This window comes from Cervus canadensis, chromosome 21, assembly GCF_019320065.1.
Source record: "Cervus canadensis isolate Bull #8, Minnesota chromosome 21, ASM1932006v1, whole genome shotgun sequence".
Classification (NCBI taxonomy): Eukaryota; Metazoa; Chordata; class Mammalia; order Artiodactyla; family Cervidae; genus Cervus; species Cervus canadensis.
In genome coordinates, this window is record NC_057406.1 from 24,756,093 (window position 1) to 24,782,966 (window position 26,874).

At 38.9% G+C, this 26,874-nt stretch overlaps 2 protein-coding genes across 5 annotated transcripts in view; one reads left to right on the forward strand and one right to left on the reverse strand.

Moving 5' to 3' along the window:
- Positions 1-26,874, forward strand: part of PTPRO (protein tyrosine phosphatase receptor type O) — a 263,411-nt gene that overhangs the window by 130,947 nt on the left and 105,590 nt on the right. For all 3 annotated transcript variants that reach the window (XM_043440848.1, XM_043440849.1, XM_043440850.1), the window contains exons 2-3: positions 16,127-16,400; positions 26,239-26,397. In XM_043440848.1, the coding sequence (XP_043296783.1) occupies positions 16,127-16,400; positions 26,239-26,397 (433 nt within the window). The remainder of the gene's footprint in view (positions 1-16,126; positions 16,401-26,238; positions 26,398-26,874) is intronic.
- Positions 5,116-7,047, reverse strand: LOC122423619 (heterogeneous nuclear ribonucleoprotein A1-like). 2 transcript variants are annotated; one of them, XM_043440852.1, is made up of 2 exons: positions 6,215-7,047; positions 5,116-6,055 (listed from the first exon to the last, which is right to left on the reverse strand). In XM_043440852.1, exons 1-2 carry the CDS (start codon positions 6,963-6,965, stop codon positions 5,844-5,846), a joined length of 963 nt encoding a protein of 320 aa, XP_043296787.1. In that variant the 5' UTR covers positions 6,966-7,047; the 3' UTR covers positions 5,116-5,843. The 2 variants fall into 2 exon arrangements, with proteins under 2 accessions (XP_043296787.1, XP_043296786.1); XM_043440851.1 differs by having other exon boundaries at positions 5,116-7,047.

Genomic DNA, 26,874 nt, shown 5'->3' on the forward strand with positions numbered 1-26,874 from the left:
CATTTGAATCAGTTCTAATGAGATGGATGAAACTGGAGCCCATTATACAGAGTGAAGTAAGCCAGAAAGATAAGAACATTACAGCATACTAACACATATATATGGAATTTAGAAAGATGGTAATGATAACCCTATATGCAAAACAGAAAAAGAGACACAGATGTACAGAACAGACTTTTGGACTCTGTGGGAGAAGGTGAGGGTGGGATGTTTCGAGAGAACAGCATGTATATTATCTAAAGTGAAACAGATCACCAGCCCAGGTAGGATGCATGAGACAAGTGCTCAGACCTGGTGCACTGGGAAGACCCAGAGGAATCGGGTGGAGAGGGCAGATGGGAGGGGGTTGGGATGGGGAATAAGTGTAAATCTATGGCTGATTCATATCAATGTATGACAAAACCCACTGAAATGTTGTGAAGTAATTAGCCTCCAACTAATAAAAAAATTTAAAAAAAAAAAAAAACTGTGTGAAGATACACATTGAAAAAAGCATGTGTGTAAAGTATAGCACGTCATTCTTGACTTCTGGGCTTTAATTTATCTGGCATGGGGGGATCCATCTTCTGAGAAAATCACAAAATCCCAGTAGTGGTGGAGGGCCTAAAAAACTATTTGCCTTAGAGGTCTGGAAGTTCTGCAGTTGACAATGTTAACAGCTCAACGAGGAGGGGAGTCAAAGGGCAATGCGTACAGAAGGTCACAAGGACCCCACCTAAATTTGCCGTGAATTGTGTGTTTTGTAAGCAGATGGCACTCTTTGTTAGCTGTCCTCAGGATTTATTAATAATTAACTGCTGTCACAGTTGGAGAGTCACTTCATGCCTGTGGAGAAATTTGACTGAATTCAACCACTGTAAAATAAATGATTAATAGATAACTAATGAGAGCCTGCTATATATCACAGGGAACTCTACTCGATGCTCTGTGGTGACAAAGAGTGCCTATATGTGTACGTATAGCTGATTCATTTTTCTATACAGGATAAACTAACACAAAATCGTAAAACAACCTAACTCCAATAAAAAAAATTTTTAAGTTAAATACTTTTTACTGTATGTTCTACAAAAACTTACCTTCTTTTGATTCAGCATTAAATCTTTATATTACTTGGTGGCTCGGATGGCAACGAATCTGCCTGCAATGCAGGAGACCTGGGTTCAAACCCTGGGTCGGGAAGATCCCCTGGAGAAGGGAATGGCAACCCCCTCCAGGATTCTTGCCTGGAGAATTCCATGGGCAGAGGAGCCTGGCAGAGTTGGGGGTGGGGCGCTACAGTCCATGGGGTTGCAAAGAATAGGACATGACTGAGCAGCTAACACTCTTTGGGCTTCCCTGGGGCTTAGATGGTAAAGAATCTGCCTGTAAGGCAGCAGACCCGGGTTTGATCCCTGGGTGAGGAAGATCCCCTGGAGAAAAGTGTTAGTAGCTGCAGTCATGTCCAACTCTTTGCAGCCTTATGGACTGTAGCCCACCAGGCTTTTCCATCCATGGGAATTCCCAGACAAGAATACTGGAGTGGGTTGCCATAGAAGGAAATGGCAACCCATTCCAGTATTCTTCCCTGGAAAATCCCATGGAGAGGTTGCCTGGTGGGCTACAGTCTGTGGGGTTGCAAAGAGTCAGACACGACTGAGAGACTAACAAAAAAATGATTAGCACCATCACCTTTCACATTATCTTTCAATAAGTGGGACAGCTAAATTTTTACAAGCATCTTTCTGATGCTTATAACCTATAAATCCTGGCAAGAATAGAGAAGAGGGATGGGGAATTTAAAAATTCAGGCAAAATAATGTTTGTCAGTGCTTCATGTTATGAAAATAACACTTGTTTAGCAGAATTGACCTGTCAGGGACCCCTATTTTTCATAAAATATTAAGCCAGAAGAATGTCACACATTTGCAGAAATTGCCTGGTCCTTGAATTGTTGAGAACAGATGTATGTCATGGCTTCCTGGATGGTGGAGCCACCTCCTCCTGAGTGGATCATCAGCAAGGCATGGCTTCCCAGGTGTTTAAACTTGTCAACACAGTAGGTCTTAGAAACCGTTCCCATAGTAACCTTCAGTCAAACAGGTTAGCTCAGGCTGTCATGTACAGGCATGATAGAAAAAGAAATGCTGGCCACTCTTGTTCAGGATGCCACCAAAAGGGGTAATATTAATTATTCGATAAGTAGACCAAAAGAGTGGTTATGGAACCATTTATGAACCATGGTGTTGGTGTCCTAAGAAGATACACCTGCTAAAATTTACATGTCCCTAAATATATAACTAAGATTATAACTAAGAAGGAAATGGCAACCCACTCCAGTATACTTGCCTAGAGAAACCCATGGACGGAGGAGCCTGGTAGGTTACAGTCCACGGGGTCGCAAAGAGTCAGACATGACTGAGAGACTTCACTTTCACTTTCAAATATATAACTAAGATTATATGTGTGTGCTTTTCTGGAGCCATTTTATCTGTAATTATTTGATGGGGAAAGTAATAAATTCCAGATTGTTATTATTCAGTCACTAAATTGTGTCTCTTTGCAATCCCATGGACTACAGCGTGCCAGGCTCCTCTGTCCTCCACTATCTCCTGAGGTTTGCTCAAACCCCTGTCCATTGAATTGGGATGCTATCTAACCATTGCATCATCTGCTGCATCTCCGCCTGCCCTCAATCTTTCCCAGCATCAGTGTCTTTTCTAATGAGTCAGCTCTTCACATCAGGTGGCCCAAATATTGAAGTTTCAGCTTCAGCATCAGTCCTTCCAAATTCCAGGTAGTCTATTGTATTTTCGAACTAAACTTTCCCTTTTAGGTACACATGCACACACACACACACATACATACATATGTATACACATATGTATGTATATATTATTTTTATATCTATGTAAATCTTAAATAAGACCATGATTCTATTCCTGTTGGTAATCTCCCAAGAAAGTAAAAATAAATCAAATTTACGTACTCCAAAGAGGGGTATGTAAAGAGAATCAAGGAGAAAATTAGGTCATAAATAATGTAACAACAATTAGCTATTGTTTTTGGAGGCCCTAAGTATCTGGTATTCAACTGGGTAATACACACATATAACCTTGTTTTCCCCCCCAAATCAGATCATAATAGGTTCTAGCTTTTCCATAATTTATGAGAAGCAAAGCAAAGAAGGCTCAAAGAATTATAATGAGAGATTATCACTCAACTGAGATTTGAACCCAGGTCAGCCTACCTCCAACATTTCTTTTTTATCTCCCAAACTGATTTTTTTCATGATGTCACACTTTTTTTTAGCATGTCTCAAGCATGACCTAGAGGAAAAAGTCATAGCTTGTGCTGAGGGAGCTCACCACCAATTAAGGACAGCCACGGGGCTTCCCTTGTGGCTCAGCTGGTAAGGAATCCACCTGCAGTGCAGGAGACCTGGATTCGATCCCTGGGTTGGGAAGATCCCCTGGAGAAGGGAACGGCTACCCACTCCAGTATTCTGGCCTAGAGAAAACCATGGACTGTATTGTCCATGGGGGTCACAAAGAGTTGGACATGACTAAGTGACTTATTTTCGCTAAAGGACAGGTAAGTGGCTTAAATGGTAAAGAGTCCACCTGCAATGCAGGGGACCTGCGTTCAATCCCTGTCAGGAAGATCCCTTGGAGAAGGAAATGGCTACCCACTCCAGGACTCTTGCCGGGAGGATTCCATGACAGAGGAGCCTGTGGGGCTACAGTCCACGGGGTCACAAAGAGTCAGACACAACGGAGTGACTAACACTTTCACTTTTCATGGAAGTTAACATTTGGGAAATCTTTTTGGCTCCAGGATCTGACAGTATGGGGACTGTGGTAAAATAGTCATAAGACTTGTAGTTCAAGCATTGCTTTGAGCAGCAGCTCCTCCACATAACAGTAGAGTAGCCTTAAGAAACTTTAATTTCTTTGTGCCTCAGTATGTTCGTCTGTGAAATGAGATAATAACTTAATGGGAGATTCTGAGGATCAAATGAGAAAATTTATTTGAAGCTTTTTATAAAATATAAAATTATTGTGACATATAAAACATAAAATTGCTATTGTTATTATCTTACATATTATATACAGTCTTGGCATATCTCTTCACTGTAAGTTTCCTTACACTTTAAAAAATGCCACATTGAATTCTTTCCTCAAATTAAATTAATGTGTTTGCTTTAATCTGCAAAATTAAGAGTTCCACAGAGCTTCTACCCCAAGTCTATATCAAGGGTCAAGAAATAATTCCTGCTTTAGTATATATAATAAAATGCCATTTTAGTCACTCATAGGCACACACACATGGCAATTTGCTAAGAAAATATTATCCATATTTATTTAAATTAATGTTTAATGGGTAAAAATTGACTTATCATTCTGCACTCTGGTTGGGCAGAGCAAACAGAGTAAGATTGAATACTGAAAGTGCAAAGACAATATTTAATCAAAGACATAGCCAGTGCAACAAATTCAAGGGCTATAATCCAGTAGCCTATGGGCTGAGACTGGACTGCAAATGTTTCTTCTTTTTATTATTTTGGTATAGCACTTGTTATTTGTAACTAGTTTATTTACAATATAATCAATGTCCATGAACCCAGAAACTTATCACAACCCCAAAACAAAGCTAATACGAACATTCTCATACACGTGTGCATTCGTTTCTGCTGAGCATGTATCTAGAACTAGAATTCCTGGGTCATGTGTTATTTAAATATTCAGCTTTAGTAGATATTGCCAGTTTCCCAAAATGCTTAAGCTAATTTCCACTACTACCAGCAGAGAATGAAAATACCTCTTGGCCTGAATCGTTGTCAACACTTGCTTGTCTTTTAAATTTTAACTATCCTATGGGTATGTAGTTTGTCTTACTCTTTAACTCCTTAAAAGTTGTTTTGTGCTCTTATTACTTTATACTAGTAAAGGATGTGCCTTTTAAAATGTCACTAGTAACTTCTTGATGACCAAATCTAAAGGCTTTTCTTCCGTCCTTGCCCTTCATCTTTTAGCCACGTCTGACACCACTGACCACCACTTTCTTCTTGACACTGTATTCCTTCGACTTCCATGATATTGCATTATCCTAGAAGGTATATCTTTTTTTTTTTTTTTCAGAGGGTATTAAATCTTTTATTGATTACACATGATAATGGATGATACACAAGCTTCATTCCCATCTATAACTTTTATCTGGTACCATAATTCAATTTAGATATATTGCATAGGATGTGCCAACAATCATTAATAACAAAAAAAAAAAAAACCTCCATGACTTTGCATGGGTGACCCTTTAAATGGTGAACTCCAGGTCACAACACAGTAACTGTCAGTTCAACTACACCAAGGTTCTGAAGACAACAGCTTCTCCACCAAGCAAGTTGTAAATAAATTTCAAATGGAACCTGGCATCACCCTGAAGGAATTCTAACTTCACACTGTTGGGGTAGTTTACCAAAATGGCTTCAGAGTAGACTAACTTTACACAGCACATTAAAAAAAAAAAAAAAAAAGACATTTATTCAGCGTCATGATCAGACTATTACATTTAGCAATCAACAGCATGGGTGCAAAAAAAAAAATCTACATTAAAACCCTTTGTTGGAATGCTTTACACTTTCCACAGAACAGAAACTAAAATAACCTGTTATACAATTAGTCACAAGTACAGTCCTCGAGTTTTTTGCCCATACACATGAGTATTGTCTAAAACATGTCTTCTTTGTAGCAGCTAGGCCCTGCCACCACTGTGCTTGGCTGAGTTCACAAATCTGTTGTAACCTGTAGCTTCCCTGTCACTTCTCTGGCTCTCCTCTCCTGCTAAGCTTTGTTTCCTGGCAGTAATTAAAACCTTCTGCCACTGCCATAGCTCCTGCTGCTGCTGGAACCACCATAGCCACCTTGGTTTCGTGGTTTGGCAAAGTATTGGCCTCCACCACCATAGGGGCCAGAACTTCTGCCTCCAAAGTTTCCTCCTTTCATGGGTCCAAAATTTGAAGATTGATTGTTGTAATTGCCAAAATCATTGTAGCTTCCGCCACCTCCAAAATTGCTTCCACTACCACCGCCAAAGCCGCCTCCGCCTCCACCGTTGTTATAGCTGTCATAGCTGCCACTCCCGCCATAGCCACTGCCCTGGTTTCCATAACCCTGTCCACCACTTCCATAGCCTCTGCTTCCTCCAGAGTAACCAGGGCCGCCTCCTCCATAACCACCGTCATTACCAAATCCATTATATCCATCCCCACTGCCACCATATCCGCCACCACCACGGCTGCCACCAAAGCCACCTCGACCACTGAAGTTTCCTCCACGACCAAAGTTGTCATTCCCACCAAAACCACCTCCACGACCACCACCAAAGTTTCCAGAACCACTTCGACCTCTCTGGCTGGATGAAGCACTAGCCATCTCTTGCTTAGACAGGGCTTTTCTCACTTCACAGTTGTGGCCATTCACAGTGTGGTATTTCTGAATGACAATTTTGTCTACAGAGTCATGGTCATCAAAGGTTACAAAAGCAAAGCCTCTCTTTTTGCCACTGCCTCGATCAGTCATGATTTCAATTACTTCAATTTTTCCATACTGTTCAAAATAATCTCTCAGGTGATGTTCTTCAGTGTCTTCTTTAATGCCACCAACAAAAATCTTTTTCACAGTTAAGTGGGCACCAGGTCTTTGAGAATCTTCTCTTGACACGGCCCTCTTTGGTTCCACAACTCTTCCGTCCACCTTGTGCGGCCTTGCATTCATGGCCGCATCCACCTCCTCCACCGTGGCGTATGTGACAAACCCGAAGCCTCTGGAGCGCTTGGTGTTTGGATCCCTCATTACCACACAGTCTGGGAGCGTTCCCCATTGCTCAAAATGGCTCCTCAGACTCTCATCAGTTGTTTCAAAGCTCAATCCTCCGATGAAGAGTTTCCGCAGCTGTTCGGGCTCTTTGGGAGACTCTGATTTAGACATGACGGCAGTGGAGGCGGGGAAGTCTTCAACGATGCTTTCTCGGTGGCGTCCACGGGCAGAAAGGAGTAACCTCACAAACGTATCCCGGTATATCTTTTTTTAATTGGAGAATAGTTGCTTTAAAATGTTGTGTTATGGAGAGGGAGGCAGGAGAGGGGATCGGGATGGGGAACACATGTAAATCCATGGCTGATTCATGTCAATGTATGGCAAAAACCACTACAATATTGTAATTAGCCTCCAACTAATAAAAATAAATGGGAAAATAAATAAATAATAGATATATAAGTAGGCACACGCATATATACACATATTTTAAATAATATAAAGCATAAAAAAAAATGTTGTGTTAGTTTCTGGTGTACACAACATGAATCAGCGATATGGATACATATATCCCCTTCCCTTTGAACATCCCTCCCTTCCCCTTCCCTTATTCCGCCCATCTAGGTCATCACAGAGCACTGAGCTGAGGTCCCTGTGCTATATAGCAGATTCCCACTAGCTATCTATTTTACACATGGTGGTATATTTATGTCATTAAAAAGCACTATTACAACAAAATAAAGATATACTGGCCAAAGAAAACGCATGTGTTTGCCCCTAGGCAAACATAAAATAAAGGGTATACTAGACTTTGGAATTATGGATAAAGATGTACTTTCTATTTATGATCGATTAGGTTTGACATAATACATCTTTATCCACAATTCCAAAGTCCAGTATAACCTTTATTTTATGTTTGCCTAGGGGCAAGCAAATGTGTTTTCTTTGGCCAGTATATCTTTATCTTTGCTGTAATGGTGCTTTTTAATGATGCTTTACGACAATGCCTGTACCTCCCCATTTGCTAACCATTCCATCATTCAATCCTCTTATACTTGACTGCTTCACACATTTATATTACCTGGCTGACATTTGAGTTTAGGCCCCTTTACCAAGTAAGAGGCCAAAGAAATGAGGGCTCTGTCTTATGAAGTCACAAAGACAGAAATGGCTGTATCTGAGCATATTAAAACATGGAAGGCAGAATTAGTATGAATGTGGACTCAGGCACCTGCTTAGAACTGATATATTCCAACCGCAAAGATACATTTAAGGCCCACATAAAGAAGTCTGGCAGTACAGAGCAGATTGTAAACATATTCACCCAGAGCCATTATCAAGGACCTGCTGTTTGATGAGTGAATTAAGTCAGACAGAGAAGGAGAAATATCATATGACATCCTTTATATGTGGAATCTACAAAGAAATGATACAAATGAACTTACGAAACAGAAAGAGACTCACAGGCTTAGAGAATGAGCTTATGGTTGCCAGTGGGAAGGGATAGTTAGAGAGTTTGGGATCGACATGTACACACTGCTATATTTAAAATGGATAGCCAACTAGGAGCTACTGTATAGTACAGGGAACTCTGCTCCATGTTATATGGCAGCCTGGATGGGAGGGGAGTCTGGAGGAGAATGGATACATGTATATGTATGACTGAGTTGCTCTGCTATGCAGCTGAAACTATCGTAACACTGTTAATTGGCTACAACACAATGCAAAATAAAAAGCTTAAAGAAAACAACCTACTGTATGAGCTTTCTACTAACACGTAATAAAAACTGTATAAATTAATGTTCTTTATTATAATATGGTCATCATCGTCGCCATTGTCACTGCTATGATTATTGGTCAGACACAATTCTAGGAAGGACAGTGTCACATAAGGCCCGTCTTTCTCTTTACTCGCAAATCGAATATATCCCCAATGTCTTGTACAATTCCTGATATATGCTGGTTGCTCAAAACATTTCTGAAGAATAATCAGAATAAATAATGGAAGATTAGGAGAGGCCATCCTTAGCCTTTGAGACCAACATCCAAATTTCTGAAAGACAGTGGTGAATCATTCTAAGAAGTTGTCAGGGCAGCTCTAGGACTCTGATCTTCCTGAAGGAAATAAAAGGAAAGCCTGTGTGTGCTCAGCTGTGTCTGACTCTCTGAATCTATGGACTTTAGCCCGCCAGGCTCCTCTGTCCACGGGACTTCCCAAGCCAGAATACTGCAGTGGATCACCATTTCTTCCTCCAGGGAATCTTCCTGACCCAGGGATTGAACCCACGTCCCCTGTGTCTCCTGAATTGCAGGTGGATTCTTTACCACTGCGCCAAGACTATCTTGTTGGAAAAGGTTTCCCAGGAACTGGAGTTTCCCAGGAGTCTAAGTGGATGCATTACATAATGTCTGCAGAGAATTATGGTTGTAAGTGCTATATAAGCACCAGATACCATTGATATTACAATTTAAAAGAATAGAGCATTCCATCATTTCCTATGTGGTAACCTCAGCACAGCAGAATTGTTTAAGTGTTCCCTCTAAAATGCCCTATGATCAGACTAATCATTGATTGGATTGCCAGCTGGTGCACTAGTAATTTTCTAGAAGTACGTCACACAGATGGGTCAACATGGGCAGATGTGGTGCACTTGCTCGGAGACTGCTCAGGTCTTATGTGAACTGTTACAACATCCTCCTTACTGTCTCCTGGCCTTAGATAGGCCCAGTCAGACAATTCCTAACTATACTGGTCCATCCTCTTAACTATATCAGCCTTTCTAAACTGTTATCTGTCTAATCTCGTCACTTTTCTACATTAAAACCATTCACAATTTCTTTTGGGCTAAAATACATCCTGATTTCTTAACAAGGCACAAATTGTGCTATAGCTCTCCAGTCTCTCTTATGAGCATCCTACCACTGTCTAACTACTCCAGAGCACTGTGGAGTCTCTTCCCACTTCTCCAGATGACTTTTCTGGCCGTTGTACCCCTGGGGAACTCCTAAGTAGCTTTCAAGCATCACTTTCACCCTGAAACCTTCCCTGATATCTATTCAGAGATACAGAATGGATTGCTGTCTTCTTTACACGTCTATAATACTGGACAATATTCTTCTTTCAAGATCTTTGGCTGCAAATTTTGGAAGTCCAGCTTTTAAACAACATAAGCTATAAGCTGGAATTTATTCATTCATGTCACCAAACTGCACAGTGGGTGGGCCTTATGATGACAGAGACTGGGGCATTGGAACAAATCAGAAATTCCCCCCCAAACAACTATCTTCAAGGGGCAGAAATTACAGACACTGACTTCCCCAGGTCTGCATCCACACACACAAGAGACCAGAAGAGAAGGGCTCCTTCTCACTAATTCTAGTTAAAACATATCAGAGCAAGCATTTTGGTTGTCTGGCTTGGGCCACGTGTGTATCTCTGTAACTGTCTTCATGGGGAGGGGATAGGTACTATGATTCACCCAAACTGAGTCCTGGGGTGCTTTGACCTGGAAGTTGGGTACCATAGTCAGCAACCCCATCAGCATCCTTCCTGGCTTTATTATGAAGAAGAAGCAGTGATCCAGAGAAGAGGGTACAATCTAAGTAGGGATTTCAGATAGGCAGGAAAAACAGGTATCAACCAGTTTTTCAAAGTTTTTAACTAATGATTTTCAGCTGGGTTATAACTATGCACCTCTCCCTGGAGTCTGAGCTTCTGGAGTTTAAGTATCCTGTCTTACACACTTCTCTTTCACTAACACCTAGCACGCTAGCGCTATGCCTGACGTCACATTGGCAGTTAGCTCATGTTTGTCGTTGAATTAATAAATGCTATTTCTCCAAGGATCTGTGATTAAAACATCCAGGGAACATAATTGCTGAATTTGGCTGGGTTTTGAAGTTTGTTAAGTGACTATTTGCAGAACCTCTATAGTTTAAAGGTCATTGAATGGTTCAAGACATAACTAAAACACAACCTTTTTTTACAAACTCCAATATTTTATACATATTCATAAAACTTAGACAACAATGTCAAATTTCTTGAATCCATCAGTAGGGATATCTGCATTATATGGTCTTTAAAATGCAAGCAGTCAATAAGTTATCTATGATGTGACATTTTGAATTTGATGTGGTGGTGGAATGATATCCTGGGTTTCTTTTTTTAGTCTCCTGGTCTTTGTGTGAATGGCTTTTATTTTCTTCATTAATTTGAAAGACATGCTGAAACAGAAAAAAATAGAACAGCCAGTGAATGAAAAGTTTATACCATGCAAGAGAATAACATCAGGAACATTCCAAGATATTCCTTTTTTTTTTTTTTTTTTGGTAACTTATTGGGAAAATTTTAGTCCATGATGTTAATTACAACTTTAAAATTTTTTGAAGCTTGCATTTTCCTCTTTAATGGAATGGAATAATAATTATAAAATAGATGTCTCTATTTTGCTTAGTCAGTCATGAGTAATTATTTTTACCATCTTTATTGAGGTATAATTAACAGATACAAATTGTATATATTTAAAGTGTACAGTTTGATTTTGTAAAGTTTTATTTTATATAGGAGTATAGCTGATGAACACAATAATTTTTGAAATATAGCTAATATTAATTGATTTTACACTTATAGCACTTTTGTAAAAGCCATCTAACCCTTACAAAAATCCCATGAGTTACAGGAATTATCCTTATTTTATAATATTAAGAAGCTACAGTTAAGAGATCCCTGGGAGTTCCCAAGTTCACAAGGGGAATACTCTGCACAAAAAGAATAGAAATTCAGACCCTCTGATTCCAAGTCCATTGCTGTGTTCTTAAGGAAATTATTTAATCTCTCTGAGTAAAATAGGAATAATAACACTGATTTCCTTTTTAATTAGCTATTTACTTATTTATTTATTTTTGACTGCACTTGGGCTTTCTATAGTTGCGGCAAGTGGGGGCTACTCTTTCCTGCGTTGCTTGGGTTTTCATTGTGGTGGCTTCATTGGTTGCAGCTCACAGGTTCTAGCAGGCAGGCTCAGTAGTTGTGGCACACAGGTTGAGTTGTTCTACAGCATGAGATCTTCCCAGGCCAGGGATCAAACCCTTGTCCCCTGCATTGGCAAGTGGATTTTTAACCACTGGACCACTAGGGAAGTACCAATAACACTTACTTCTAAAGATGGTTGTAAGGAATAAAAGGAAAATATACATATGTATGTATATACATATATATATCAGTTCAGTTCAGTTGCTCAGTCATGTCCAACTCTTTACAACCCCATAGACTGCAGCACACCAGGCTTCCCTGTCCATCAGCAACTCCCGGAGCTTGCTCAAACTCAAATCCATTGAGTTGCTAAGGCCATCCAACTATCTCATCCTCTGTCGTCCCCTTCTCCTCCTGCCTTCAATCTTTCCCAGCATCAGGGTCTTTTCCAATGAGTCAGCTCTTCGCATCTGGTGGCCAGGTATTGGAGCTTCAGCTTCAGCATCAGTCCTTCCAATGAACACCCAGGACTGATTTCCTTTAGGATGGACTAGTTGGATCTCCTTGCTGTCCAAGCGACTCTCAAGAGTCTTCTCCAGCACCACAGTTCAAAAGCATCAATTCTTCGGTGCTCAGCTTTCTTTATGGTCCAACTCTCACATCCATACATGACTACTGGAAAAACCATAGCTTTGACTAGGTGGGCCTTTGTTGGCAAAGTAATGTCTCAGCTTTTTAATATATATAATAATGCTCAGTGCAAAGCTTCGTCCAGATCAAGGGACAGAGAGACGGGTCAATGCACCACAGTTGCTACCTTTGTCAAGGATGCTAGAAGAGATTCTTGGACTTCTGATGGGTCCATACCTGTGGCCAGTTCACATCCTTATCCCATATCCCAGGGGATTCATCCCCCATTGTTTTTCTCCTCTTTAGTGCTGCCCACTCTATTTCCAGTAGCTTTTCTCTCCCAAGACTGGCTATGGAACAGGAGGCAGGCTCCTGGGCTCCCCTTCCTTGCTGAAGCCAAGCCCCCAGGCCCCATTTTGCTGCCTCAAGCCAGGTACCTCTAGTTCAGGAAAAGAGAAATACCAAGGGGCATCAGAATGTGTGGATCCCAGACCTTGTTCTGACATCGACTATCTGCCTGACATTTGCACCACTGTTCTCTCAAGTGTGAAATGAGGGTGCTGGACCAGAGAAATTCCTATATTAAACTTTGTTCTGCAAAGGACACTTCAGTGAAAATATTTTTACTGTAGAGTCAAGCAATAGCATTACCAGTCTCAGAAGGAAAAAAAAAAAAAGTTTTAAATATCTTTCTAGCCACCAAATAAATCAGCATTGGCTTTGCCTAAGTGCACCAGATCCATTTTGATTATTTCTAACACTTCTTTCTGGCCCTGCTTCTCAGCAAGGATAGCATGCCTGCAGCATACATTCAGAATTTTCTCCTGAATATAGATTCCAGGAAAAGCTGGAGCAAAGAGGACAGAGAAGAAAGAAATAGCATAGATGACATTTCTTTTAGGCTCACTGCCTAGATCGCACTTGGCCTGCTGCCTTCTTCTCATTAGTTCCACTGACTGAATCTGATTAGCCCACCCTGATTTATTTTTGGCAACCTGGGAGCACATGGGCCAATGCTTATTTTCATGGCTGATACAATCATCCTCAAAGCTGTTGTTAGCATTTGGAAGATTAGTTCCTTTCCCTGGAAGCTGTAACTGTCTACAAAGCATCATGACACATGAGACATATATTTCCTCAACACGCTACAAAATTGAGTTTATTTATTCTTCTTTTCGTTATCACAAACACTTCCAGTTTACTGGCTGTTAAAACATACAGCAAAGAATTCTTAGGAATCGCGTATTCCATGTCTGTAAACTTATTGTTTTCTGAATTAGTGAATCGGCTTCTGTAATCAATAATGTATAAAAACCAGATTTCAGGTCTATTGGATATTCAGTGCTTTCATTAGCCTCATGTTTCACCTGACCACTGGCAATAGAGAATGGGTCATGTTTTAGATTTGATCCCAAAAGTACAGAACTCAGTTTTAAAAATCTGCACGTGTATCAGAGGATGAGGGACAAATGTGAATAAAGGGATCTGGGACTTTCCTGCTGGTCCAGTGGTTACAACTCCATGCTTCTGTTGCAGGGGGTGTGGATTCCATCCTTCATTACAGAACTAAAATCCCACCTGCTACAGGCTGTGACAAATATTTTTTTTAAAGCAAATCTGGGAGCTTCCCAGGTGGTACTAGTGGTAAAGAACCTGCCTGCCAATACAGGAGACATAAGAGACCTGGATTTGACCCCTGGGTCAGGAAGATCCCCTGGAGGAGGACATGGCAACCCATTCCAGTATTCTTGCCTGGAGAATCCCATGGACTGTGGAGCCTGGTGGGCTATAGTCCATACCATCACAAAGAGTCGGACACGACTAAAGTGACTTAACACACAGGCACGCAAGTGACACTGTATTTATTGTTTGGAGTCCGTTTCACTAACATAAAATAAATATATTTTAAAAATAAATCAAATCTTCACTGACAATCCCATATTAAAGAAATTTTCCCAGGCCTATTCAGGTCACAAACCACTTGGCATATGCCATATACTGGCCTTAGAGCTGGAGACACAGCTAGAAATAAGATGCAATCTCTGCCCTAGAGGACTTACAGACTAGTGTGGTAGGGATGGTATGAACACTATTAAGTCTATTAAATGTTAACATAGAATTAAACTTCTCTTAATGGCCAGATAGTCTTTATAAGTGGTGCTAAGTCGCTTCCATCATGTCTGACTCTGCGACCCTATGGACTGTAGCCCACCAGGCTCTTCTGTCCATGGGATTCTCCAGGCAACAATACTGAAGTGGGTTGCCATGCCCTTCTCCAATTCTTTATAAGTACCAGGACCTTTAAAAACTAGGTTTCTTTAAAAAAATTAAATAAGAAGGAAAAAATCAGTATATTTTTACATCTTCTTTTAAAAGATTGATGTATCACGTGCTTGATTTGGCTGCTGACACTATGCGAGGTACCAAAATCAATAAGCAGATTAATTCTAAGAGGAGCAGGCTCCCATATAGTTAATGTAATCAGCATTTCTTTCATTCATTTTGCAAATGCTTATCAGCTATATACTGTGCGTCAGTCTCAATGTTAGGAAAATAAGTCAAGAGGAGAAGACAAAGAGACGTGGAATGATCAAGCTAGATAGTTGTGTAGATCAGTGGTTAAGAGTCTGAACTATACGTGTGACCAGGATCAAGTGACTTAATCTTTCTGGATCTCAGTTTTCTCAGCTACAAGCCGAGATTGAAAATAATAATATCTGTCTCCTGAGATCCCTCTGAATTTTAAATGTGATGAGTATGTTTATAGCTTGCCTACCTTGGTACCTGGATGCTTATAAGTCCTTGACAAGTTTCAGCAATTTTTCTGTCCCACTTTCATGGAAGAAAAACCTGACGCTCAGAGCAATGAAATAATTTGTCTGGGACATCACACACACCCAGAAGGAAAAGTGAAACAGAACAGCAAATGTTACAAAGTTCACAAGTCTTGTCAAGATCAGAGAACCGAAGCAGGAGTCTGCCTATGGAGTATGGGAAAGAATCAGGAAGGAATATTTAAACCAACTACACAAATGATTTTTCAAATACTGTTCATAAACATTTACCTGGGGACTTGGAGCAAAGTTTTCAGTGCATTAACTGCTGACTTTTCTATCAATGCCCACAGCTTTTCAGTCCGGTCCCTTCTTCAAAGAGCATCATGGTTTCTTTTAATGAGGACCAGCTAAAATTTAAAGAGGATTATATGGTTTCTCAGCCCTGATTTTTTTTTTAGTTGTCAGAACTGGCAGGTGAGATGTCAAGGAGAAAATAACTGCGTTGAAACATTCTTCTAGAATTTTCCTAGGACTACAGCAGGACTGCTCCCTCCCAAGTAAAACGGTGCTTCTTCAAACCAGATAGCTTTTTCAACAAAGGTGAAACCAAGGACTTCTCTGAAAGTTGAGTGCCAAGATGATTTTCATTCATTTCTTTTTACAGTTCCTTGATGTTTTTATTTTGTGTTTACTACATGGCACAGTCCATGAATTGGAAGTAGCTTTTCAATCCAGAAGAATGCTAAAAGTAAAAAAGCCTGAGAAGATCAATAGCCATAAAAGGACTAATATTCCTCTTTTTTATTTTCCGCATATACTAAAATACCTGTGTAACCTTCTTTCAGGAAGCAATGCTTGTCGCAACATTAATTTTGGGGAAATTATCTCAGTATAATTTTAATGAATATAATCTGAAACTTGACCTTCACTTTCTGTTTCTCTGTTTTCTTAAACAGGATGCCACCACATTCCACGTAACTGTCCGAGATGATAATAGCATCGCTGTCTCTTTAGAAGCTTCAGACATCATGAGTCCATCATCTGTGTATGTTGTGAAGATAACTGGTGAATCAAAAAATTACTTCTTTGAATTTGAGGAATTCAACAGTACTTTGCCTCCTCCCGTTATCTTTAAGGCCAATTATCATGGTCTATATTATATAATCACTCTGGTAGTGGTAAATGGAAATGTGGTTACCAAGCCATCCAGATCAATCACTGTGTTAACAAGTAAGCATCATATGTAATATGATCCTCTGTATTTCTTTGTTGGGTGTATTCCCTTGTAGTTCTCACAGAGTCAGTCCAGGACAGCAAGATCAACTGCCTTCAAATCAAGTGACAAGGTTCAAAGTTCTGCTTCACTTTGCATATAGTTTCTCACAGAAGTTGATCACATTTTATTGTAAACTTCTGTTTAAAAAAATGTGTTTTAAACAAAAAAGTCAACCTCAATAGTGTATTTTGAGATTGAATGGCCATTTTAGATTCATGATTGGACCATATAATTTGCTATTGTATAATTTAATAGTATGATCATAATTAAGTTTTTTTTCCCCTAGAACATATATTCTTATGTTAAGCAACTTGCTTTTTGAAGTAAAGAATTTGTACTCATATTTAGCTGGCTCAAATTCCAATTACACATTTTTAGCTGATAGAGAATAAAAGATATCATTATCAGTTGCTTTTTCCCACCTCAGCCTGAAAATAGCCTATGTTTCCAGTGCCCAAGAGAAAAGCTGAGAAAAAAAAATGTCATTGACATCTTAACCTTTAGTAATGCCTGCCTTAAGAGGTCATGCTGATATTAGAAGTTTTTGGAAGTGGTTTTATCTATATATGATTTTCACTTTACTTTCTGGCTTTAAAACCTAATCTCAAAGTAAAATTCAATTCTACTGTGTAAGCTGAGGTTGTTGTTTAGTCGCTAAGTTGTGCTGTGGACTGTAGCCCACCGGGCTCCTATGTCCATGGGATTTCCCGGGCAAGAATACTGGAGTGGTTTGCCATTTCCTCCTCTCAGGGATCTTCCCAACCCAGGATGGAGCCTGAGTCTCCTGCATTGATAGGCGGAGTCTTTACCGCAGAGCCACCAGAGAAGCCCCATAAACTGAGGTATAGATGAAAACTGTTATCTATCAGTTCACTGTTTGCGACCCCATGGACTGCAGCATGCCAGGCCTCTCTGTCCATCACCAACCATTATCTATAAGATGGCGGAGTTTATCACTTAAGCAATGTAATGTCTAAGCAGAGTTCCTTCTGTTCATTGTTCCCCAGTGCAAATTTTCCAGTGACTGCAACCTTTTAATTGCCATCTGAAAGTGATCTTTCTGGCCACAGTTAAGGAAAAGGACATAGTGATATTTACACTGGGGTAAAAAGAAAGAGAAACACCAAGAAGCAAGAATGCAGAATCAAGCTAGAGGACCCATTTCTAACCTGTCTGTCAAAAATTAATTAAAGTTTCCCTTGGCAGAATACCAGGAACAGTACTGAGTTCTAAAAATTAGGAATGGCACAGACCCAAGACCTTCAAGGTTTAAAGATATAATGAACAAATCTATAACCTCACTGAATCAAAGAATGGACCTCCCTGGTGAAATACTGTCTTAAGTTTCAGAAATAGTGAATTAGGAGCTAATAGAGCCAGGCAGCAGATCTAGGTACATAATGCCTCTAATATAACTCTTTGAAATCAGAAGCCCTCTGCTTTACTCATCTTCATAATGTCAAAGGAACATCTAGCATAACCCTTATGCTTAATTGGTGATCAATAAATATTAATTCAATTTAGTTAAGCAAGTAACAGGAAAAAGAGCCGGGGGAAAAAGGGCTAAGACACAGAGAAAAATAAAGCTGTAATGACTTTTGTTGGCCCGACACTCAATAACATGAGCTCAGCCATGCTGGATTAGACAAAGCTGGAAAAGTCAGCTTTTAGTTAATGGTTCACAAAGAAATTTAAGTAAGGAAATGGTGAAAGACTTCGGAAATATCTTGTTGATATTTTAGCACATGAAGTAAGTTCTATTCCACGTATCTTCTATTTTCTTTTGTGATTTTATTCTTTGATATGTGGGCTGGGGGTGTGTTGTTGACTATCCAAAAACTGGGCAATTTTGCAGAGAACTTTTTGTTGATCTAAGTAAAGGCTGTTGTGGTCAGAGACCATTGTTGCTGTTCAGTCACTGAGTCGTGTCTGACTCTTTGAGACCCCATGAACTGCAGCATGCCAGCTTCCCTGTCCTTCACTATCTCCTTGAGTTTGCTCAAACTCATGTCCACTGAGTCACTGATGCCATCCAACTATCTAATCCTCTGTTTCCCCTTTTCCTACTGCCCTCAGCATCAGAGTCTTTTCCTAGCATTGAGATCTTTTTCAATGAACCAGCTCTTTGCATCAAGTGGCCAAAACTGGAACTTCAGCTTCAGCGTCAGTCTTTCCAGTGAATATTCAGGGTTGATTTCCTTTAGGACTAATTGGTTTGATCGCAGTCCAAGGGATTCTCAAGAGTCTTCTCCATCTCCATAGTTTGAAAGCATCAGTTCTTTGGTGCTTAGCCTTCTTTATAACCCAACCATCATATCCTTTTATGACTATTGGAAAAACCATAGCTTTGACTATATGGACTATTGTCAGCAAAATGATGTCTCTGCTTTTTGTCTAAGTTTGTATGTAGTAGCTTTTCTTCCAAGGAGCAAGCGTCTTTTGATGTTGTGGCTGTGGTCACTGTCTGCAGTGATTTTGGAGCCCAAGAAAATAAAATCTTTCAGTTTCTACTTTTTCCCCATCTATTTGCCATGAAGTGATGGGACCAGATGCCATGATCTCAGTTTTTTTGAATATCGTGTTTTAAGCCAGCTTTTTCTCTCTCCTCTTTCACCCTCATCAAGAGGCTCTTTAGTTACTCTTCGCTTATGTAAATTCAATTGAAAGGCCTATCTTGTTATGCATTCTGTGAGCACTGGTTGAGTGATGTTTTAATAAACGTCAGTTTAGGTCAAGTTGGTTGTTCAAGTCTTCTATATCCTTAATGATTTGCTTTCAACTTGTTCTAACGGTGATTGACAGAGAATGTGGATTTATTTCGCCTTTCACTTCTTTTAATTTATGCATTATCTATTTTCAAGCTCTGTTGTTACATTGTTAGGTGCAAATACTTTTAGAATTACCAAGTCTTCTTGATGGGTTGACCCTTCTTATCTGTATGCAATGTCCCCCTTTATACCTGATCAAATGATTTGTGTTGAAGTCTATTTTGTCTGATATTAATATAGACATTTTAGTTTTCTTTAAGTATTTTCATAGTATACTTGTTTCGTCTTTATACTTTAACTTACTTACATCTTTATAGGTAAATAGGTTTCTTTTAAGCAGCATACAGTTGGATCTGCTTTTTCCCCCAATCTGAAAATCTGTCTTTTAATTGGAGTGTTTAGACTAGCACTAGCAATTATCACATATGTAATATTAAAATTTCTGCTAGACACATTAAGAAATTTTCTGAAAAGGTGAAATAAATTTTAATAACATAGTTTACTTAACCAATTACATTCAAAATATTATTGTTTTAGCATGTCAACTTAAAAAAAATATGCACAACCTAAAAGCTGAGAGTTAAGTTTTGTTCAGGGGACATACTGAGAACGTCAGGCTCCAGAGGCAGCATCTCAAGTAACCCTGAGAAAACTGCTCCAAGGTGGCAAGTGGGGAGCTAGGATATATAGGAGTTCTGCAACAAAGGGGAGATAGTAGGAACAGCCAATTGTTAGTAAAAGAAAATAAAGTATCTCAAGGAATGTAGCCATCTTCTATGTATGGGAGGGACTTCCCGGAAAATGCTAGTGGAAAAGAATCCACCTGCCAGTGTCGGAATTGCAAGAGCTGTGGGTTCGATCCCTGGGTTGGGAAGATCCCCTGGAGTAGGAAATGGCAACCCACTCCAATGTTCTTGCCTGAAGAATCCCATGGACAGAGGAGCCTGGCAGGCTATGGTCCATGGGGTCACAAAGAGTCAGACACAACTGAGCATAAATGCACACACACTGCCTGTATGAATCAGGAAAGTGTTAGTTCCTTTCTTCTCTCCTGCCTTAATGGTGCTCCTTCTTTCTGCCATGCCCTACCAAAGGTAAAAGAGTTGCTGTGCCCCCTCTGGTGTCCCAGAGGGGCTCATTTTTGGAATTTAGTTCATTTGGTTGCCTTGCAATCTCATCTCTCTGATAAACTCAAGAAAAATTATGTCTCATGCGTTATTTGGCTTTTTCTTCTCACTGTTAGATGTCGAGGGATAATATTGAATTGCAGTTTTCTACACCCTTAAGTGAAAGAGGAAACTTGCATTGATATCTAAAGAGTAAAAATTAATTAATGATGGTTTATTGTCTCTCACCTTCTATTCCATTTTCAAATACTTAATTACACCATCCCAGTTTTGAAAGCAGTAATAGTTTGGGGCTATAGGAACTGGGTTTTTGGTACAAATATTTCTGGGACATTAGTGATATTTGGATTTCAGCTTCCTCTTTTAAAAAAGAGAGGGTTAAAATACAGGACAACTGAGATTACTTTTGAGCTCTAAAATTACCATTATTTATCAGCTAATGATGTATTTTTCCCATCTTTATTTTTCTAAGGGGAAGGTTTCTTGAAAGTTTACAAAACATTTGTAGGATCTGCTCCCATAGCTGACAAGTTGAGAATAAAAGGGTACATTTGTTGCAGTCATTTATTGTGTGTTAGATCTTTGTCTTCATGAAATAAGCAATGACAAAGCAATTGGCCCTAGGGCAGTCCTTTGATATTTCTCTACAGTTGTTCTGAGTCTGACACTCTCAGAGAAAGCTGAGGAACATAGCAAAGAATAAATTCAGCACAAACAAGTCATTTGGCCAGTTCAAGAGTTTCATAACCCTTAGGCTCTGACATCTGATTAATATTTAACTGTTTGAGAACCTTCAGCATTTCATGGGCACATTAGAAAGAAGGAGTAGTTTCTCAGGAGATAAAATAATACATGAAAACAGCTTCTTAGAAAGTTGGGAAATCCCGTTTACACACTGCTGTCTCCTGTGTTTGTAAAGTCCTAGAGACACACCTGCAGAACACACAGAGCATACAAATTCAGCCATGATAAATAAAAATAATGTCTGAGTTTTTATTTTATATATTGTCTACATTCTCTATGCCACATCTTAGGTGGCAGAGAAATAAATAAAATACCCACTCTCAAAGATGGTATACAATAGTGGAAAAGATAAACAAAACATTACAAATATATGATAAGTGCTGTAAAAGAATTATGTAAGAGACTACCCAGCCTTCTTAGGAAACATTAGGAAGGCACCTCAGAAGAAACAATGATGAAATATTTAGTGAAAATTTGCCAAATGGATAAACAATGGAAAGTGTTACAATCAGACTTAAAGTGAATCAAAGATTTTTTAAAATGCAGGCATAGATGCGTAGCAGGGCACACCTGTGAACTGCAAGAGTGAAGATGGCAAGCATCTGTGATTCCAGAAAATGAAGAGAAAGGTCACTAGAAATATTGGGGATAACCTTGAATACTTCACAAAAGTGTTTAGACCTTAACCTTTAAGCAACGAAGAATGAGGACAGGTCTTATACAAAGGAATGACATAATACAATTTGATTGGGGGAAATCTCCTTCTTAACAGAGCTGCAAGGCACACAGTCTGAATCTTGCCTTGGAATGGACAAATTATCACACAGATATTTTGAATAGTGGATCAAAACATGAACTTTAGAGTCAGAGAAATCTGGGAACCATAATGTAGACTTTGGCAGATTATTCCATTCTCCTAGTTTTCTAATTTATAATCTATTCCACTGGTTAGCCAACTTTTCCTGTAAAGGCCTAGGTAATAAATATTTTATGCTTTGTGGACCATATGGTCTGTGTTACAGTGATTCAACTCCACTATGTTAGCAGAAAAGCAGCCATAGATAATACGTAAACAAATAAACATGGTTGTGTTCTAAGGCAACTTTATTTAAAAACACCAAAATTTGAATTTCACATAATTTTCATGTGTCATGAAATAGTATTCTTCTGTTGGGTTTTGTCAACCATTTTAAACTGTAAATAGCATTCTTTGCTCAGAAATCATACAAAAACATGTGGCAGGCCATATTTGGCTTGTGGGCTGTTGATTACTGATTTGGTAGTGGATGCTATTAAATAATGCAAATTTTTTATACTAAAAAAAATATTTAAATAAACTCCTTAACATAGTTTGTAACATCCAGTATAAGATCACTAAATATAATTAATACCAATGACATTAAATAGAAAATTTCTCAAGAGGCTGAGAGCAAAGGAGAAACAGAAAAGATCAGATGGGGAAAAAATCAGTGAGGTAGAGGTGACAGATTTAAAACAGAGACTGACAAAAGTGAGAATATCAAGTAGCCTGAAAGCTTAAAACGTTTAAACAGAGATAAGAAAAATTAAGGCGAGTTTGGAGGCAGGAAGAATAATTTAGAAAGTTGTTTAAATAGTCCAGGGAAGTGTTGGAAAGAAAGAAATTCTTACTTACCCTTCTAGGTTTTTCAGGCTGGTCTAAAAATTAAATTGATGTGAGACAGATGAACAAAGGAAAATCAAACTGAAATGTAATCAATTGGGTAGGTGGGAGAGACCCAGGAAGGCAAGAATTCTCCAAAATGGCCAAAACCTTCACCTTAGAAACCATCTTCAGCTGAAGACAAAAGTTGTTGGGGGTAGTGATTTGAGACCACAAAGGAGGAGGAAGGCAATGTACATGAAGAACGAAAAGCAGATGTTTGATAAACAAATGTTTGCTGGGCCCTGAAGAGACCACAGGACACAGAGAGGACTCTGATCTCCAAGCCTTGCTGAGTTTCCCTCACCACTTCCAGCCCATATTCTTTGCCAGTCCCTCTGGTGATAATCTAGTCCAGGAACAGGCCCTCTATCTAAATTCTTTTATACAGTTAGGGGGAAGATCAAAGTTTCTTCCTGATTCTTCTGTTTCTTAAAAAAGCCTCGTGCCAAAGAGACACATTTTGTGGTGGCAAATCTTGCTCTCCTACAAAAGAAATGATGAAGACTTGAACTAAGTTAGTATATGCGATGCTAAACACCTTTCCTGGGCCGCAGGTGGCTGCTGCTGCCAGCTCAACTCAGTGGCCTGCTTGGATACAGCTGAACCATTAGGTCAGGTCCCAAGCTGTTATCTAAGCATCAGACAAGAGCTCCGGCCTGGGACCTAGATCATTCCCTTTTCCCTACTCCTGACATCAGAAGTGGGGGCTGAGGCCAGGTTTGTCTCCGTCAGGAGGATCATGTCAGAAGACACATGTCCTTAGGTTGGTCGCATCAGAAGCAAAGGATACTGAGCTTGCCTTTTAGTTCCTAAAAACAGAGCAATCACAGGAAGAAATCACCTCAGCAATTAGCAGATATTAACAAGTACAAGCCTACATCTGCTTTCTTGAAACAGTACCTACTCTGCATTTGCTTTTGTTTTTTCATCTTCTAAGATAGTCACATCCAGAACTTTTAAGAGTCTTCCTATTTATGAACTGTCATGATGGTTCCAATGGAATTAAGAAACAGGAAATATTCTTCAATTTGAACATAGTTTTTATTATGTGGGCTACCTAATGAGGAAATAATAATCCTGTTAAATGCCATGTTTAATTTTTTATTAAAAGAAAAAATGGGACTCTATGGTAAGATTTTTTAGTAAAAATAATGCTGTAAATTTTTACTTTGTCATATATTCTTTGCTCCCACCACAAAGTGAAAAGAAAACCAGAAATATATTTCTAGGCTCAGAAATAAGATAGATGTCTCCATGAATCAGAAACTCAAGGTAGGGAAGAAGGCTGAAGTCATGGAGCCTTTGTGCTCTGAGTCTGGGTCACCATAGAGTAGGAAGGATTGAATTTTTACACATTAGATATGACCCAGAGCCAGGCTCATTGTTGAAAGCAAAGATTTTTCCTGCTTGCCAAAAAAGGCACATGTGGAATCCTAAGGATGCAAGAGACACATAGTCTTACTATCAAGTACCAAGCTTAGTTACCCTCTTAGAGAACGAGTTTGTGAAAACAGCTGTATCATCCATAATATCAAGAACCCTAAAGTGATGTTATATGCCCTGGCCCTAAACTACTGCTCCTGGTGAGCTGAAAGGATGCTAAACTGCCTCAAAACAGTGAAGAAAAAGCAAGAAATGGGACAATGATAAAGCAAAATTTGGCCGAGGGTTTATGGTTTAGAACAAATAAAAGAAATCTATGCTAAAGAAGACAGACACCAAAATTATCACAATTTGGATTATGTTTTATGTAGCAACATAACAAAAATCTGTAGTCTGCTATCATCTACAAAATGATAGATGAAAGAATTATACTTATTTAAAAAGATTAAATAATAATGAAACAAAAATTGGCAAAAATAAAACAGAAACATTTAGAATAAATATAAATTTAGATTTTTAAAAATAGAAAAAAAGATATTTAGCTACAGATTGATACAAAGTAGGTAATTGTTGAATGAACTAAGTCAAATTTTGGTTTCTTATGTTATTGAAATTGAAATTTCGAAGTGTAAAACTTAAACTAAGTCTATTTCATTTAAGCTATAGATGTCCAAGAATCCTCTCGATGCTAAAACTTTGAATCAAAATCAGTTTTTTCTATAAGAGTTGATTCATGCTTTGCTGCCCAGTCGTATCTGACTCTTTGCAACCCCACAGACTGTAGCCTGCCAGGCTCCTCTCTTGATTGGATTTTTTAGGTGAGAATACTGGGCTGGGTTGCCATCTTCCCCATTCAGGGATTGAACCCATGACCCCTGTGCCTCCTGCTTTGCAGGTGGATTCTTTACCCACTGAGCCATCAGGGAAGCCAATAAAGAGGTGACTCCATGCCAAATTATTTTAAATATTTTCTTGAATGAAATGCATGCTAGTAAGACTCATTCAGTAGTCTCTACTGAAGAATGAAGGGACTCTGGCACTGTGTAAGACTTGGGTTGAAAAGTGGGAATGGAGGAGATCCAGATGTAAATCAATCAATCGGTTATTTAAAAAATGAGCTGATTCATGTCAATGTATGACAAAAACCACTACAATATTGTAAAGTAATTAGCCTCCAACTAATAAAAATAAATGAAAAAAATGAGCATTTATTTACAAAGTTTTGTGATGAGTTAACAACTCATACAAAATGAAAGTAAATATTTTTAAACTTCTGTAGAAAGGGTGATAAACACCATGAACTATAATTCTCATAATATAGGATGGTTTGCAATCTTATACTTACTATTTAAAAGTGCTAAGCTCACATGAAGAAGTAACAGATTATTAAAACATTCATGCCTGGTCAGAGCCAAAACATATTTTCTATTGTACTCAGTCATGTCCCACTCTTTGTGACCCCATGGACTGTAGCTTGCCAGTCTCCTCTGTCCATGGAATTTTCCAGACAAGAATACTGGAGCGGGTTGCCATTTCCTCCTCCAAGGAATCTTCTCCACCCAGGAATCCAACCCAAGTCCCTTGCATCTCCTGCATTGGCAGGCAGATTCTTTACCACTGCACCTACCTCCCAGGAAGCCTATTTTCTGTTACTTGTCTGTTATTAATATCAAATTTTCTTGACTTGGGAGAAAAATGAACTAGGAATCTGTAGATACAGACTCTGCAATGTCCTTGTTAAATTACCTTTGACAAGTAACTTAAAGTCTCAGTTATCATTATTTTTATATGTTGAATGGTGATATGAATATTTGCTCTTCCTAGATCTTAGGGTTGTTGCTAAAGGCAATTGGAAAAATGAATATGAAAGTTCTTTGAAAAGCAGAAATCACCACATAAAATATGCTTTATTAATTACTGCTAAGGAGAACAGTCAGCTCAGGAGTACTGAGGAATTTAGTGGCTTACAGATAATTAAAGTATGTGTAAAATACTAATAGGTGTCATCCTTGGCACTTCCAAGTATTAATAATGGTATTTTGCTCTTTTCCCAATTCCCCTTTCTCCATTAATTTTCCTACTGCAGAACCTCTTCCTGTAACCAGTGTTTCAATATATGACTATAAACCTTCTCCTGAAACAGGAGTCCTCTTTGAAATTCATTATCCAGAAAAATATAACGTTTTCACAAGAGTAAACATAAGCTATTGGGAAGGTAAAGACTTCCGGACAATGCTATATAAAGGTAAGAGGCAACAGAAAGATGAAAAATGATGACTCTTACATTTTACATGATTTCTGCCAAATGGTCTTGCTCTTGCTCTGAAAAAGTCTTATAATTCACTGTTTGATCATAATGAACCAATAAAAATAGTTACTGATGCATGAAAATATTGTTATGAGGAGACTTAGAATGTCTGATTCATTATTTTAGAGTCATGTGTCATGCATAAACATAAGAAAAACTTAAATTATTATGACGTACATGTTCTTCTTGCCAAATATTATTCCTGCATGTCTGGTGCAGGAAACAAATTTAAATTTAAATTTAGAAGCACAGCACCTAATCATTTCCTTCTGAGTGCATTAGGGCATTTCCAGATCTGGGAAGTTAGACGGGGGTCTTTCAAAAAGTTTCATTTGGAGATGGTCCAACATTATTCTCGAATGTTAAAGACAATACTTTTCAGTTCCTTTGTGTATATTTATCTGTATGACTAGT

Coding starts and splice junctions, on each gene's coding strand:
- LOC122423619 (XM_043440851.1), bottom strand. CDS start 6,965: ATGTCTAAATCAGAGTCTCCCAAAGAGCCCGAACAGCTGCGGAAACTC.